The following is an 18235-nucleotide window of genomic DNA, read 5'->3' as shown; positions in this document are numbered from 1 at the left end:
CTTCTCTCTCTCTGCCCCTTGCTCATTTGCGCGCTCTCTCCCTCAAAAAAAAAAAAAGGCATGGTCTTAAATGAGGTACATGTTTGTTATAATCCTCATATTAAGACGAAGAAACCCACCCTTCCAGTGGTTCATTTGCCCAAGACAACACAGAGCTAATAAAAAGTGGTATTAGCATGTGAATCCAGGCATTTTTCCTGCGGTCCATATTCTGACTACTGAGCATGATCAGAGTACATGTTTGCACTAAAAGAAACTAATATTCATACTTACTTAGCTCTATAGTTTTTATCTCCTTCAAGAACAGAAAAGCTCGTGATGGCACACCCACCACTGTCTAATGATGTTGATTTCTCAATGAGATTGTTCACAAAATCATCAAAGTGACTGCCAACTTCCTTCATAAAAAATGGCTTCAATTCCTAAATTTTAAAACAAATTAAAAAAAAAAAAAAGAACACATTAGGAACTAGCACATGCTTGCAGGTTATTAACATTTTTCCAAAGGATTCTCTTACACAGACCTAGATCAAAAGAAATCCCTGTTTCCAGACTCATTCTATGAAGCCAGCATTACTCTGATTCCCAAACAAGACAGAGACCCAGCAAAAAAAGACAACCACAGGCCAATATCCCTGATGAATATGGATGCAAAAATTCTCAACAAGATACTAGCAAATCAAATTCAACAACATATAAAAAGAATTATTCACCATGATCAAATAGAATTCATTCCTGGACTACAGGGCTGGTTCAATATTCACAAATCAATTAATGTGATACATCACTTTAATAAAAGAAAGGATAAGAACCACATGATCCTGTCAATAGATGCAGAAAAAACATTTGACAAAATACAGCATCCTTTCTGAATAAGAACCCTCAAGAAAGTCGGGATAGAAGGAACAAACTTAAACATCATAAAAACCATACATGAAAAGCCCACAGTAATACCATCCTCAATGGGGAAAAACTAAGAGCTTTCCCCCTGAGATCACGAACACGACAGGGATGTCCATTCTCACCACTGGTGTTGAACATACTGTTGGAAGTTCTAGCATCAGCAATCAGACAACAAAAGGAAATCAAAGGCATCAAAATTGGCAAAGATGAAGTCAAGCTTTCACTTTTTGCAGATGACATACATGATATTATACATGGAAAACCCGACAGACTCCACCAAAAGTCTGCTAGAACTGATACATGAATTCAGCAAAGTTGAAGGATACAAAATTAATGTACAGAAGTCAGTTGCATTTTTATACACCAATAATGAAGCAACAGAAAGACAAAGAAACTGATCCCATTCACAACTGCACCAAGAATCATAAAATACCTAGGAATAAACCTAACCAAAGATGTAAAAGATCTGTATGCTGAAAACTATAGAAAGCTTATGAAGGAAATTAAAGAAGTACAAAGAAATGGAAAAACATTCCGTGCTTATGGATTGGAAGAATAAATATTGTTAAAATGTCAATGCTACCCAAAGCAATCTACACATTCAGGGCAATCCCAATCAAAATCGCACCAGCATTCTTCTTGAAGCTAGAACAAGCAATCCTAAAATTTGTATGGAACTACAAAAGACTCCGAATAGCCAAAGTAACATTGAAGACCAAAGTGGGAGGCATCACAATCCCAGACTTTAGCCTCTACTACAAAGCTGTAGTCATCAAGACAGTATGGTATTGGCACAAAAACACATAGACCAATGGAATAGAACAGAGACTCCAGGATTGGACCCACAAATGTATGGCCAACCAATCTTTGACAAAGCAGGAAAGAATATCCAATGGAAAAAAGACAGCCTCTTTAGCAAATGGTGCTGGGAGAACTGGACAGCAACATGCAGAAGATTGAAACTAGACCACTTTCTTACACCATGCACAAAAATAAACTCAAAATGGATGAAAGACCTAAATGTGAGACAGGAAACCATCAAAACCCTAGAGGAGAAAGCAGGAAAAAACTTCTCTGACCTCAGCCGCAGCAATTTCTTACTCGACACATATCCAAATGCAAGGGAATTAAAAGCAAAAATGAACAACTGGGACCTCATCAAGATAAAAAGCTTCTGCACTGCAAAGGAAATAATCAACAAAACTAAAAGGCAACCGATGGAATGGGAAAAGATATTTGCAAATGACATATCAGACAAAGGGCTAGTATCCAAAATCTATGAAGAGCTCACCCAACTCCACACCTGAAAAACAAATAATCCAGGGAAGAAATGGGCAGAAGACATGAATAGACACTTCCCGAAAGAAGACATCCAGATGGCCAACAGGCACATGAAAAGATGCTCAACGTCACTCCTCATCAGGGAAATACAAATCAAAACCACACTGAGATATCACCTCATGCCAGTCAGAGTGGCTAAAACGAACAAATCAGGAGACTATAGATGCTGGCGAGGATGTGGAGAATGGGAACCCTCTTGCACTGTTGGTGGGAATGCAAACTGGTGCAGCCACTCTGGAAAACAGTGTGGAGGTTCCTCAAAAAATTAAAAATAGACCTACCCTATGACCCAGCAATAGCACTGCTATGAATTTACCCGAGGGATACTGGAGTGCTGATGCATAGGGGCACTTGCACCCCAATGTTTATAGCAGCATTTTCAACAATAGCCAAATTATAGAAAGAGCCTAAATGTCCATCAACTGACAAATGGATAAAGAAATTGTGGTTTATGTATACAACGGAATACTATTTGGCAACGAGAAAGAATGAAATCTGGCCATTTGTAGCAACGTGGATGGAACGGGAGAGTATTATGCTAAGTGAAATAAGTCAGGCAGAGGAAGACAGATACTGTACGTTCTCACTCCTATGAGGATCCTGTGAAACTTAACAGAAGACCATGGAGGAGGGGAAGGGAGGGGGAAAAAAAGTTATAGGGAGGGAAGGAGGCAAACCCTAAGAGACTCTTAAATACTGAAAACAAACTGAGGGTTGATGGGGGGTGGGGGAGAGGGGAAAGTAGGTGATGGGCATTGAGGAGGGCACCTGTTGGGATGAGCAGTGGGTGTTGTATGGAAACCAATTTGACAATAAATTATTAAAAAGAAAAAGAAAAGAAATCCATGTTCAGTGAGCTCACAGAAGTAAAAACAGAAAACTGATTTCCATAGCCAAGCTGCAAATGCAGAAATGGCTATTGAAAAAGCAACATGCTAATTTATGTCTTTTAAAAATTTAACCCTTTTATGCAACAATCAAAATATCAAAGTAATCCCCTACTAAACGAACTTCTACAAAAGATGTATAAAAACAAAATAACAGAAATGATAAAAATGACAATCTATTTCTCTTCCAATTTTTATGTGGAAAATAACAAAAAGTAAAAAGTCAGTATTATGGCATCATTATATAATTTAAGTCCCTTTTCCTCTCAAGCCACCCCTACACCCACAAAGACCCACTGTTTGTATTTTAGGTCATGTCATTTCCACAGGATATCAACATTTATACGATAATATTTGTTACTACCTCCCCAACTATATATTTACCTAACCGTAACACACATACACTTTCATAACATAAAATTGTTATATATTTTGCTCTCAAACTATTTTTACCATCTTAAAACTTACATATCCACTGTTTTTAAAAAGTGTGAACCAAAAACATATTCTTCAGGTTATAACGGGCCACCTATTATAGGTATTCAAATTGTAAATCTGAGCATTTTTAAATTGGTAGGACTCATACACATAAAGGAAAAAGTCTTACAATTGTTTCAAGAAGTAAATGCTCATTCCCCTAACTAAACTGTTTAGGTTGAGCCTAAAATATCACAAGTAGCATTTTTCTAGGTTGTGTTATACTAAGAGCTTGACTAAGTCTTTAAAAGTAAGCCTAAAAATATCAATGTATCTAATGGAAGCACATGAAGGTCTTTCAAACTGAGACAGGGAAACTAAAGGGATCCCATGAAATACTGCTTTTCTGTTCCTTTTCCCACTTCTATTCTTGCTAGGACTCCTACCCCTGTCTTACATACACCTTACAGATCAGATAATGTAAGTCCTCCCTATAAAGGTCAAGGAGTTAGTGATTTCTTTGGAGTCTTGCAGCACAAGAGAGAACACCTAAAAGTGACCAGGTGGGGTGGTCATGACGGATTTTCCAAGACCCCTGGGCTCCAGGGCATAAGTGACTTAGAAAGGACACCTAAATGTGTGTCTTTGTTCCGAATGCCTGAGAAGACATGTCACCAGACCACAATCCTCAATAAAAAACCTGGACTCCAAGGAAAGACAAGTCTCACTCCTCTTTCCAAGTTTCCCAGACACTCCTTTATCTTCACTCTTGGTGTTCAATAAACTCTGTTCTCACTTCCTCTCAGTGGGTGTTGGATTTCCATCTTGCACAAAGCCAAGGACCCTCCTGGCTGGTCCTCTGGGACACCTCCTCTCTCTGGGTCCTCAGACCCAGTCCATCTGCATCAAAACTGCTCCCGCAATTCCCAAATGCCTTTTGGGTCCTGAGCAGTGAGATTACAATAAAATCCCAGCTGCCACAAGACAGCAGACAGAGATGGAAAATAGAAGATATACACATATAAACAATACACAGTGGACCACCTAAGTGTCACCTGAGCAACATACAGGATATCAGCAAAGAAAGCAAGTAGGAGATGACTGGAAGTGTCTTTTTTGAACTGGGAGCTGAGCTGAAACCTCAAAAATAAAATAGAATAGAATAGAATAGAATAGAATAGAATAGAATAGAATAGAATAGAATAGAATAATAAAATAAAATAAAATAAAATAAAATAAAATAAAATAAAATAAAATAAAATAAAAAAAGGAAAAGTGCCAGAAGGAGACAATGTGATGAAATGGAGAGAGATAGGAAAGTATGAGCCAAAACAGCAGAAGTGAACCACACAGGCTGCTTTTAAGAACAAAATATTATTAAGGACCTATGTTCCCTGGAAGAAAGAATAAAAAGCTTTATAGAATTATTTTTTCATATGAAGGTTACCTCCTAGTATTTTATTTTAGTTCTTTTGCCTGTTCCATTTCAATTATATGTCCATCCTCATATTTTGAAATTTTTCAATAGAATGCTTCCCCAACAAACAAAACAAAACCAAAAAAAAGTGGCAAACAAAAAAGGTGCGTTCTCATTTAATCTCTAGAGTTGGACTGATTAATAAAGATTTTTTTTTCCAACTCGTATGAAAATGTTGTCCCATGCAGTTCCAGGCACTAGAGATACAATGAACAAAACCAAGTCCCTGTCTTCATGGAGCTTAAAATTCCAACGAGGGTAGACAGGACATAACAGAATGCAGGCCAGGTGTTTGGGAAAGGAATAATGCAAAGGTACTGGGGACCGGGGGGGGGGGGGGGGGGGGGGAGGCAGGGGAAGGTGTTTTTCACAGAGGTCAAGGAAATTTCGCCTCGAAGACAGTAGTACACTGGAGAAGATGTGAAGGAGGTAAGAGGACAAGTTAGTGAGTATCTGTGGGAAAAGTATCAGGAAGAAAAAAGGATCATTGCAAAAAACCCTGAGGCGGGAACACCCTGAGCTAATGTGAGAAATATTAAGGAAGCAGGATGTCACAGCTGAAGAGGAGTGATAAGAGTTGAGGTCAGAAAGAAGGAGGGGTGGGGCTGGCTCAGATGGTCGAGCACGTGACTCTTGATCTCAGGGTCATGAGTTCAAGCCCAACGGAGGACGCAGAGCCTACCTGAAACAAGAAAAGGAGGAGAGGGAGGCAGGACGAGGGGCTACCCAGCATAAGGCCTTAACACTCTGCTCTCTGTTCAAATCAGACCACTGACATTTTGCTCAGCATTAAAAAAAGAAACCTGCGGGGCGCCTGGGAGGCTCAGTCGGTTACAGTTCCGTGCTGGATTCTTGATTTCAGCTCAGGTTCTCAGGGTTCTCGTGGTTCGTGGGATTGAGCCCCAGGCCGGGCTCTGCAAGGACTTTCCTTAGAGAGTCAAACCTGCAGCAGGGTATGCAGACGCCTGCTACAATGTGGCTGTCCACTGAGTCCACAGGTCATCCTTGCGCAGGGGCCATGCTGATGTCCGCATCGCGCCAATTTTAGTATATGTGCTGCCAAAGCGAGCACACCGTCTGTCCATTTAAATTCAGGATGCTGTGCGGCCCTTGCTAGAACAACTCCTTTAAGTAGGCTCTACACCCAATGCGGGGCTTGAACTCACAACCGTTGAGATCAAGAGGTGCATGCTCAAACAAAATAAATAAACTTCGAAAATAAATAAATAAATAAATAAAAAGTCAGGCGGGGGGCACCTGGGTGCCTCAGTGAGTTAAGCATCCAACTCTTGGTTTCAGCTCAGGTCATGATCTCACAGTTCATGGATGAGTTCGAGCCTCACTAGTGAGGAGCCTGCTTGGGATTCTCTCTCCCTCTCTCCCTCAAATATAAATAAATAAACTTTAAAAAAAAATTGAAGAAAAAAAAAAAGCCTGGAATCTTGAAATGTGGCAAAGGGAGTCAAGCTGTTCCTTTTAGCTAGGATTCCTCATATTCTGGGACCAGTCCCCTTCCCAATTAAGTATTGGCTTAAGTAGACCGGAAGCAAGAAAAAAAAATCATAATGTTACATAAATGTCAGTAAGAATCGTTAAAATCAGGTCCTAACCCACCCAACTCAAGGTGAATAGGGTACAGAGCCAGCTTCTTTTGTCACAAGCTCTTGGCCTTACACACTACACCCTCCCAGACAAGCCTTTGCCTTACACTCCAAAGAACTTGCAGCCTCTGGTCCTGTAGTGAGCAAAGTACAATCTCCCAACCCTCACCCTCTTCATCAACTGTACCCTCTTCTTTTCCCCTTCCTTCTATCCCTTTTTTCTCCATACTCCAAAACTCCTACCTTTTCTTCTTTTCCAGTCGCTCCACAAATAAGAGCGTCCCCTTGCTCTCCCAACCCGCTATCCAATCCCCAGAACCAAACCCAGTTGGAGGACAAAGAGCACCTTACTCAGCACCTAGGGTGATAAACAAGACAGACACAGCCCTGCTCTCGCTGAGCTCACCGTCCAAAGAGGAACGACATAAATTATTAATGGTGCAGGGAATACCACAAAGTGGCATTGAGAATGACGAGAAACAGAGAAGAGACAAGGTAAAAGAATTAAATCAGTCATCCCAATAGCGTGAGGGCCAGTAGAAGGTGGTGACAGATGTCAAGCCTCCTTGTAACTTGCTTTCACAATCCCCTCCCCCCCACATATGACCTCAACTGCTCATACCCTGGACAGGACAGAACACTTCTTGGGGATGCTGAGCTAAAAAGGTACCTTTTTTTTTTTTTTAAATGTTTATTTATTTTTGAGAGACAGTGAGCACGCGAGCAGGGGAGGGCAGAGAGAGAGGGAGACACAATCCGAAGCAGGCTCCAGGCTCTGAGCTGTCAGCACAAAGCCCGGCGCGGGGCTCGAACATGTGAGCCGTGAGATCATGACCTGAGCTGAAGTCGGGTGCTTAACCGACTGAGCCACCCAGGCGCCCCCAAAAGGTATTATTTTAATATGATTAACTTATGTCTCCTTTTCCTGAGGTAGAGTTTATATGCAGGTAGGAAAAAGATATCTTTAGTGTTGAGTAATAAAATAGAAAAATACAAGCTTTCAGCTAGGCAGACCTGGGTTCAAATTCTACCTCCACCATTTGAGTGTGGCCTCAGGCAAGCTATTTCACTTTTACCACAGTTACTCATGTGCAAAACTCAGACAAAAAACATCTAACTTGCTAAACTGTGGTGTGAAAAAAAAAAAAAAAGTCCCGAAACAAAAGCCCCTGCAAAAAATGCCCAGCACAGGATCTGACATAGTTACCACCCTACAGACAGACATCTCCTGCTCCAACCCAGTCAGAGCTAACCAGGGAAGGAAAAACAGACAGACAAACAAAACCAATGTAAAATAAAAATCGTGCTGTAATGATTTATCATTTTTTATTTAAATTCCAATTAGCTCACATACAGGGTAATATTCGTTTTAGGTATACAATATAGTGTTTCAGCGTTACCCGGTGCTCGGCACATCAAGGGCCCTCCTTAATTCCCCGTGGCCTATTTACACCGACCCCACCCCCCCTCCCCTCTGGTAACCATCAGTTTGTTCTCTAAGGTTGAGTCCATTTCTTGGTTGGCCTCTCCCTCTCTCTTTTTCTCCCCCTTGGCTCATTTGTTTTGCTTCTAAAATTCCACATGAGTGCAATGTCTCTCTGACTTATTTCACTTGGCATCATACCCTCTAGCCGTATCCACGACATTGCACTGTAACTATTGAAAGGTTCAAATCTACCACATTCCTATACACAGCACCGTATCCACAAGATGCCTAATATTCATTACTTAATGCCCAGATTTGTCCTTTTTCTGAGGAATCAAAGTTAACAGAAGCTGGGGCCACCCAGACACAAGGAAGAACTCTGTTGTGGACACGGAGTTTCCTCAGCCTCCTCATTTCATGGATCCAAATACTGATGAAAATAGTGACTGCTTGTTACTGTCACTCCCCTTATAAGAGCAAATATAGAAAAATACAGTACAAACAGTGCTCCACTTCTGCCTTTGGAGTTCTTCCAGAACATGAGACTGTCACTAATTACAGAACTTCACAATGTGATCACTAGAAATCTGAATAGCTGGTTTCAGCAACCTGAAAGGGAGGTTGGGGTGTTACAGGCTTCCTAACTTGCTTATGTTCTCAATTTCACCTCTATTAATTTCACCCAGCCCATGGCCCATGATTGTCCCAGCACGATGACAGACGGAAGGACGACCAAAGGAAGGAGGCAGGCAGTTAATGAGAAACTAGAAAAGCAGAGTGCTTCATCTACTTAAACAGAATCACTGTATTTTAAGAGCCCCAAGAAACTTCATTTTTTAAAAACGATTTTTGAGTGTAGTTCACACATGATGTTACATTAGTTTCAGATGTACAACACAGTGACTCGACAACTCTATACGTGATGCTGTGCCCACAAAGGCAGCTACTATCTGTCACCATACAACACTTTTACAATATACCATTGACTATATTCCCTAATCTGTGCCTTTAAGTCCCATGACTTCCTCATTCCATTAACTGAAGCCAGTATCTCCCACTCCCTTTCATCCATTTTGCCCATCCCCCCACCAGACCCCCTCTGAAAGAAACTTCATTTTTAAAAATAAGCAGCTGAACTGGACAACCTCTAAGATTCTAAGAATGGGGAACAACCATCATGAAGCAAAGATCCTATGGTCCACTTAGTGAAGGCGCGCATGAGCGATCAGAGATGGGGCTGAAGAAGCAAAGGGGCCAGACTGTGACAGACCTTCAGGCCATTACAAGAATTGTTCGTTTTATCATAAAGGCAACAGGAAACCAATGATGTTTTGCTTTGGTTTTTTTAATGTCTATATATTTTGAGAGTGCATGTGGCGGGGGGGAGGGGGGGGCGGCGCAGAGAGAGAAGGGGAGAGAGAAGCCCAAGCAGGATCTGGGCTCAGCACCAAGCTGGATGGGCAGGGCTCAATCTCACAACCGTGAGATCATGACCCGAGCAGAAATCAAGCCTTCGGCGCTTAACCAGGTGACCCATAATGAGGTTTTAAACACGTTTTATAAGCATGTTCCGATTTGCATTTTAGAGAGATAATTCTTCTAAAAAGCCTTCCAAGTACAGGTTACCCTGAACTGAGTTTTAAAACGAGACAAGAGCAGGGTCATTTATGGATAGATAAAATCACCCCTTCAAAGGCACAGAGGCATGGAAAAAATAAAAAAGTAAACAGAGAAAGAAATACAAAGTACAAATACATACTGAGGACGGTGTGTAAAAAATTACACCCTGACTCCAAGGTCATATTGCTAGTCCGTGAACTTATGCCTCTGACTCAATGCCCGGCTTTGCACAGAGGACTTTTTTTTTTTTCTTTTTTTTTTTTTTTTCAACGTTTTATTTTATTTTTGGGACAGAGAGAGACAGAGCATGAACGGGGGAGGGGCAGAGAGAGAGGGAGTCACAGAATCGGAAACAGGCTCCAGGCTCCGAGCCATCAGCCCAGAGCCCGATGCGGGGCTCGAACTCACGGACCGCGAGATCGTGACCTGGCTGAAGTCGGACGCTTAACCGACTGCGCCACCCAGGCCCCCTGCACAGAGAACTTTTAATCTCACAGTGGCATGGAACCAGAAACCTGACCTTTCTGAACAAAACAGATAAGACAGTAGAATAGGTAATATAATGTTTGGGTCTTAAACTAAATTAACTCCTCAAGAGAGGTTTCTCCTAACGGTTCACACTAAAGCTACTGTACCTTATTCGTTTCCTTCATAGCACTTAATATCATCTAACATTATATACATTTCTATTTTTTGGTGTCTTAATGTCTGCCTCCCCCGCCTGACTTTAAACAGTATGTCTTCTTGTTAACCACTGTACATCTAGCTCTCAGCAAAGCAACTTGCAAGACTGTTTACGTGTTAAGTGTATTTCCAAACAGCTTTGGAAACCAACCCCTAGCACTGAAACTCCTACTCATACCACTGCTGACTACTCAATGTCTATTACAAAGCAGAAAGTACTTGTCTAGAAGAATTCCCTCACCCTGATTTCTTACTAAAAGCTATGAAGGAAAAGGGACTAAAAATCACTACTGTTGCTATTGTTAGTAATGGCTGTGACTTAATGTCTGTGATACTGTGTTAGGGGCCTTTATATATTAGTCTTAAAACAATCTTTGCAAAATCAGCAACATAATTCCTACTTTACACAGGAGAGATCTAAGCTCGAACAAATCAAGTAATGTGACTTGCCCAAGGTCACAGACCTTGTAAACTAGAGAACCAGGATTAGAACCCCCAGTCTAGATGACCTTAGACATCATATGGCATTATATCACTTTCTACCATAGTGGAGCTAAAATATTTTCTTTATGATTAGCACCATAAACCAAAAAAGCAAAAACCTAAAAAAAAGGGAACAATGTACATGTAGCCTGAAAATAGTAGGTAATTTAATAAATTAATCCTATCACAAAATTTCATGAAATTTGCATTTCATTTCAACACATTAACGTAACAGAGGTTTACAGTCATAGTGTATTATAATAAATTCCTCCTCCATATTTAAAAAGAAACGCTTGTTTGCGAGTTAAGTCTTGAGTGTAACTACTGCATAATCCTTAAAACAAGAAGCCAAAGGTTCAAGATAACCCAGTGGCTAATGAAATTAGAGCTCTAAATTATAATCCCTTTTATTTAAAATAAAATTCATCCTGAGCTGTCTCCCAACTTAAGTCAGACCATGATATTCCTGATATCTTATTTTTATCAATCTAAACTGAGGTGAAACACATTTATTTATCTTCATCTGCTTAAGCAGCTCCCTCATCTTATCCAAATGATGTATTTTGCTACTTCTCATCATCTTTTACCAACTTCCTAAGCCATTGTTAAACGCTAGAAAACCAGAAAGTGTCATAGTTAACCAATGATACATTCATACAAATGACTATCATGAAATCATTTTATATCACATTGTCAAAGAACATTTTAACACACAAAAAGAACCCACAAAATGTTCAAAAATATATAACTGAACATATAAATTGTTGCTTATTTTGCCGATGTATCTATGCTGTACACGCCTACATGTGTCTACACTGTCTGCGTGGATCTGTGTGTATGCTGGAAGAAAGAAAACAAAATATTGGGGGGTAGAGCAGAACCAGAATGTTCGGTGATATGCAGAACATTACCATCTGACTAGTTTCGATGCTTTGGATTCTCACTAATGTAAAATAAGGAGTAACTACCACCTACAAGGTTTTCAATAAAGCTCTAAAATTATGTAACTTCTTACCACAAGTAGCAACTTACACTGACACCGCTTTATAGCTTTCAAAGAGCATTTTTAAAGTGTCTGATTCAGTTGTTGTTCCTCTGTTAACCTATTCTATACAGAGCGTTCTGAGCCAGCATGAGGACAGAAAACATGACTTCTTCAGAATCCCAGCACCTAACATATTGCCTGACAAAAGAACCGACTAGTTGGTAATTCAAGGAGCTAGATTACTGAACATTCCCTGAGAGGGCAACATAACAGGCACCTATCTGCATTTTATAACCGACGAAATCCTAAGAACAATAAACTGATTTTCCCAAGGTTCGTCAAAGGAGACTAGAGACTGACTCATCTACGCATTTAGGCAAAATGAGAAAGGGAAATATCAGAAGGCTACAGTCACACAGCCAAAAGATTTGACCGGAAGGTCAAGGGAAGGAAAGTAGAATGGACAGTTGTAATAGAGGCTGTTAGGTGTCAACCTACTTTTCTTCCTAACTCGATCCTGCTCCGTGAAACTTAGATGAAATGGCTGGAATCATTTGGACAACAAAAAAGAGGATCACAGCCTACAATGGTACAGCACAGAGGTAGAAGGGACCAGGGTCCTGGAGGGACACAGAGTCACCATAACCGTCCTAGACTTCCCACCTCTAGATCATTTACATGAGAGGGCAATACACATCTATCTTGTTTAAGCCACAATTATTTGTGTTTCTCTTGTGTTTATCTTGTGTGAGCACAACCTAACCTCAAAGTATACAACAATCAAAGACTTTCTAGGCCGAAAAGACTCAGACTTACTTACGTCTCCAGCAGTCTTGCCAATATATCAAATAGACTGGCACTCTCCAAAAACTTTTTTGGAAGAGGTTACTTGGATGAGCAATAAACCATGAAAGGAAGTCCTCATTTGCAGACATGCCATCCAGCCTTACTCATGACAGTTTGCTCATTTATAATAGTTAGGCAATAGCATAAGGTATTGATGTGTAAAACAGTAATGGAAATGCTACAACAGAAGGAAATGAAATATGTTGCAATATGTGTTTTTAAGAAATAGAAACAGGAAGTAATTTTTCATCCCCTCACATGAGACCTAGCATTCCCTCTACAAAGCTGTCTACATTAATAAAAGCTCCACGATAATCAACGGCATCAAGGCACTCCCTTTTTAACTCTTCTCATCCTCGTTTCTCTGGAAACTGTCCTCAAGGGTAAAGACAGGAACTGAGTGTCTAGGCCAGGGCTGTACCATACGGCCCTGCCCTTCTGGCCAAAATCCCAATTCTCTCTCTCAAAGATCTACAACTCTGAGCTTAAAAAGAGGGACAAAAACCTTATTAACTGAAAAATTCAGAAATAACTCAACTCTTGCTACTAAAGCCCTTTTCCATTTTCAAAAGCTGAAGTGTTCAACTTCTAGGATTCCCAGAGATACATTAATATCTTTCAAATGTATTTTCTTTTCCTTAAATAAGCCAAAGTAGGTTTCTTTTACTTGCAACCAAAGAAATAATTTGATAGTTTCACTAACACAATGTTAAAACGAAGCTAATTTATTAACATAAGTTGGTTGGGACTTCATCACTTGAATTTCTCTTGGACTAGTCCAAGCGCTTTTAAGTCTGATTACAACATAATTCTGAGCATTTCAAAAGGTCACGACTCGGGGTTACACAATGTTGTATGATCCCACCAGCACCGGATTTTTTTTTTTTTTTTTTTTTTTTTTTTTTTTTTTTTTGTAATTAAGTACCTAAAACTTTCTGATGACAGCACTTGGACCTAGATGTGACCTTAAGAGATTCAATCAGTTCAACCACTAGTTTCATCATCTCTTTGTTCCTCTTCCCTTCAGACTGAAGAGCTTGCTCAGTACTTGACAACCCTTTGCACACCTTTCTTTAACATGAGCTCTTCCATCTTTCAGAGAGCTCTTTGTCGGTCATATTTAGCAAATGAGCATACAGTACACCCAGTTAAATGTGAACTTGACACAAAGGACTTTTTTGGCCTAATTATGTCTCAAATATTGCATGATGACTAAAAAACCATTTGTTGTTTATCTGGAATAAACAAACAACAAATAAATGTAAGCCTACTGTACTTTATCTGACAACTCCATTTCTGTGGAGCGGAAAGAGTCGCCCCATAAAATCTACAGACTACCCATTCCCTTCACACCACAAAAACAGTGAATTAGGAACAAAAGTTTAAGTGAGCGACACAATGACACAGACTATTGGAGCTGAAGGGGGCCCTGGAGGTAGCTAGCCCCATGTCCTCACCTTAAAGATTAGGGGAAGATGGTCCAATGTAGTTGAGTGACCAAATGGGTTAGAGCAGGACTCCAAATTACAAATAACTACAAAGATTCTTAATTTTCGTTTGTTTTAAAAATTATTTCTAAAAACCCAAAAGAGAAAAGAAGTCAATTTTATGGCTCCAACCAATATTCACATATCTGTCACCTCAATGGTCATTTCACATTAGTAAATATGAAGTCACAAAACAAAACAACAAAATATAAGCAGTTAACAAATCGCTCTTGTAAGTGGGGTAATTTAATGAAATTATGCACGTAAAACGTAAAACACCTAGTACAAGCTGTGGCCCATAACAAGACATCTAAATGTAGTTCCCTTCTCCTCCCTGCCTATTTACTCAGTAATACTAAAGTATCACAATAGCTTCCTATTTTTTGTCTCCAAACTCTATATATCATCTTCAACTTCAGATCAGCACTGCATTCCTAATACATCTCCCTCAAAAGCATTCCAATTAATAAACAATGCAAGATGTTCTATCTCTTTAGATATCAAATTGCCAATAAAAACATTCCTAAGTCAAATCACCAAAAGTTCACCAAAAGAATTTTAGTGATTTCACTTAGAAAGCACTGTGTAATAAAGGCAGAGTATAGACTCAGGGTACACACTAGGTGTAAAGTATAAAGTATAAAGGAGGGAGGACATCGTTTCAAGCTGGTACTTAGAAAACTGTGGAAGCGGCAACAGGAACTACAACTTCAAGGACAGACAGTATTCTGACTGGTGAAACAGGAAGTTAAAGCAAGTTTCAAGTGGAAGGAGCTTTCGGAACAGGGCATGAAGGCAGAGAAGCAAATGCTTTACAATCTAGCTCTACAATTTTGCAACTGTATTTTTCTTTCTATCCTGCCCCAACAGGGGCGCAGATGCTGATCAAGTGTCATTTCTGATAGACGGCGGCGTGAGCCTCTTACCTCCACACTTGTGCTCGGCCTACATCCTCCCCAACAACAGGGAGCGAATCTTGCTCCACTATGTCACCCGCACTGGTACAACACAGAGTAATAAATACTAGATTAACCAATATCCACCTTCCCTTTCCCCTCAGTTTCTTTTCCATTCTTTCATTCCTTTCTTTCTCTCCTTCAGATCCTAACTGACCAAACTAAAAACGTAATACTTTTATTCACTGATTAATATGTAAAGCGGATAAGTAGGATATTCTCTTCATAACAAAGCTTGCAGCTTAAATCCTTGAAACCTCCCCCCTCTGCCCACCATGCGGCTTTCCCCTGACCTCTGCTTCCCACTCCACACTCCCTCCCTTTCCTCTTTGGATTTGAGATTCTGCGTTCAAAAAGAATTGCTCTCCCACTTCAGATTTTTTTTTTAAAGAAACAGTAACGACGGCCGGTTCACTTATTTGAAAATTTCCCTCACAAACAGAACAGATAAGGGCTTTGTGTTCTTGCTGGGCGGTGGAGAAGGAACAAGAGGAACAGAAGGGGAATTAGAAAAGTAACAGAACATAAACCCAGGTGTGTCCAGCCAGTCTAGAGGAATAAGGGTCAGAAATACTCTAGCCTGCCACAAAAACAAAATTTCTTTTATCACTATATTTGCAAGAATAAGCCCTTAAAAACAGCACATGCGCCCTTAAAGATTTTTCTTTTGCTAGCCAAAATTATAAATCATCCCTTAGATAAGTGAAGGTTACCTAATAATCAACTCTTTAAACAGTCACTCACAACGGAACAAATTATTAAATGGAAAAGACATGCACCAGAAATGATCTTGATCACTGCAGTCGTGAAGGCTTATACAGGTAACCCAATAAAATCAGAAAAAATAAACAAAAACTTAACACACTGTTACCTCGAAGTCTAGACTCACGGTTTCAAGCATAGTAAATACACCACTGAATCCTACTTCATAAAAATACAATGAGTCAGGGGCGCCTGGGTGGCTGAGTCAGTTAAGTGCCCGACTTAGGCTCAGGTCATGATCTCACAGATGGTGAATCTGAGCCCTGTGTTGGGCTGTGCCAAAAGCTGAGAGCCTAAACCCTGCTTTGGATTCTCCCTCTCTCTCTCTGCACCCCCACTCGCTCGCTCGCTCGCTCGCTCTCTCAAAAACTGAGTAAACAAACAAACAAAAAATACAGTGAGTCATTACACTGTAGAAATCACAAATACACTGAACGGATGAGTGGGGGTAGAGAGAGGTCTGTTAATGTTAAGCAAATAGGTACTGGTACTAAAACTTCCAGTGCCAGCATCATCCCTGGACTGAAAAAGTGCTCTACTTCCAAAAGATTAGACAAAAGGAAAAGCTTTCTGTCCCGGACTAGAGAACAACTGGAAAACGAGCACTTATAATTACAAGACACTAATACCAAAGCGGATGTAAATAATCTTGCACATAGTGTTTTATGAAATATGATTACAAAAATATCTAAATTTAAATTATCCTATATAAAGGCACATATGCACACTAAAGTAATAAATAAAAACAGGCCTATTTCATCATTAATGGATGTGTACACACTCAAGGTGACCCAATAAGGTTTGGAAGTGATCTTCTCATTGGAAAAAACACTGCCTTGGATTCGAAGTCACATTACATTTAGGCACATACAGTATTAGTTCAGAGTAAAAAAAAAAAAAATGTTCTTTGTCTTCTAGCATTTCCTGAGGGCATCGCTGAATTCTGAATTGTAGAACAGTCTGCCTCACTTGAAATGGCTCCATGTTGTTTTTGACTTGGTATTTCTTCTTTATCCCTAACAAGGAATCTTACTGGAGACTTATTATTTACTATGAACCACAATAGATCCTTTCATAAAGTACCTGCACAGACATTCACACATTCAACTATATCGTGGTTCACAAAAATCAAGTTCTGCTGGCAAAAGCCACGAAGTGAGAGTGATGGACAGGATGGAAGAGAAAAAAGCAATCTGGTTTTTAAATGTAGGATGCAAAGTGGCAGACCTTATCTTCCTGTTCCACAGCAGGCTAGTGTCAACTGATAAGAAAGGTAAATTAATCCTTAAGCAAGTGAGCATTAAAAACTTTAGGAAACAGAGCTCCCCACCCTAACTCTACACTCTTGTTTCTAAAACATGGAGCTACTTACCTCTGCCTCTGCTGTCAACCGTATCTTCTTTGCCATCAACTGTTTTATGTCAATCCTACCTAAAGAAAGAAAAAAAGGTAACTTTTAAGTTGATGGATACAGCTAACCAGCACAATTTCTTTTCTTTTCTTTTTTTTAAAGTTTATTTATTCATTTTGGGGAGGGGAGGCAGGGAGAGGGAGAACCCCAAGCAGACTGCATACTGTCAGTGCAGAGCCCAACACAGGGCTCAAACTCTCGAACCATGAAATCATGACCTGGGCCAAAGAGAGACTCTTAACTGACTGAGCCTCCCAGGTGCCCCTAACCAGCACTATTTAAATCATGAAGCTGAAAATCAAGCAGAAGAGGATGACTGTAAATTACGGTAAAACCACAAAACATGACAACTCTTAAAAAATGAAGCATGGGCACTATCAGTAGAAGGAAATTTATACATAATTTATACATAAGAAGACAGGTGCCTGAGTGGCTTAGTCAGTTGAGCATTCAACTCTTGATTTCAGCTCAGGTCATGATCCCACAGTCATGGGATCGAGCCCTGCATCAGGATCTGCGCTGTCAGTGGAGCCTGCTTAAGAGTCTCCCTCTCTTCCTCTCCCTCTCTCTCTAGACCTGGGTGACTTAGTCAGTTAAGTGTCCGACTTCAGCTGAGGTCATGATCTTGCAGTTTGAGATCTAGCCCCGCATCAGGCTGTGTGCTGACAGCTCAGAGCCTGGAGCCTGCTTCGGATTCTGTGTCTCCCTCTCTCTCTCTCTGCCCCTCCCCCACTCATGCTCTGTCTCTTTCTCTCTCTCTCTCTCTCTCTCTCTCTCTCAAAAATAAACATTAAGGGGCACCTGGGTGGTTCAGTCGGTTAAGTGTCCGACTTCGACTCAGGTCACGATCTCGCGGTCCGTGAGTTCGAGCCCCGAATCCGGCTCTGGGCCGATGGCCCAGAGCCTGGAGCCTGCTTCCGATTCTGTGTCTCCCTCTCTCTCTGCCCCT

At 40.5% G+C, this 18235-nt stretch overlaps 1 protein-coding gene and 1 non-coding gene across 4 annotated transcripts in view; both read right to left on the bottom strand.

The window, feature by feature from the left end:
• The window catches only part of SOAT1 (sterol O-acyltransferase 1), an 82889-nt gene that overhangs the window by 23016 nt on the left and 41638 nt on the right, over positions 1-18235 (bottom strand). For all 3 annotated transcript variants that reach the window (XM_011291018.4, XM_011291017.4, XM_045048478.1), the window contains 2 exons: positions 17248-17306; positions 274-422 (listed from right to left, as the gene is read on the bottom strand). In XM_011291018.4, the coding sequence (XP_011289320.1) occupies positions 274-422; positions 17248-17306 (208 nt within the window). The remainder of the gene's footprint in view (positions 1-273; positions 423-17247; positions 17307-18235) is intronic.
• LOC111558440 lies at positions 5995-6097 on the bottom strand. The gene has a single exon (XR_002739347.2). It is a non-coding gene; the product is annotated as a U6 spliceosomal RNA (small nuclear RNA).

This window comes from Felis catus, chromosome F1 (genome assembly GCF_018350175.1).
Source record: "Felis catus isolate Fca126 chromosome F1, F.catus_Fca126_mat1.0, whole genome shotgun sequence".
NCBI lineage: Eukaryota > Metazoa > Chordata > Mammalia > Carnivora > Felidae > Felis > Felis catus.
This window is presented reverse-complemented; position numbering and strand designations above follow the sequence as displayed.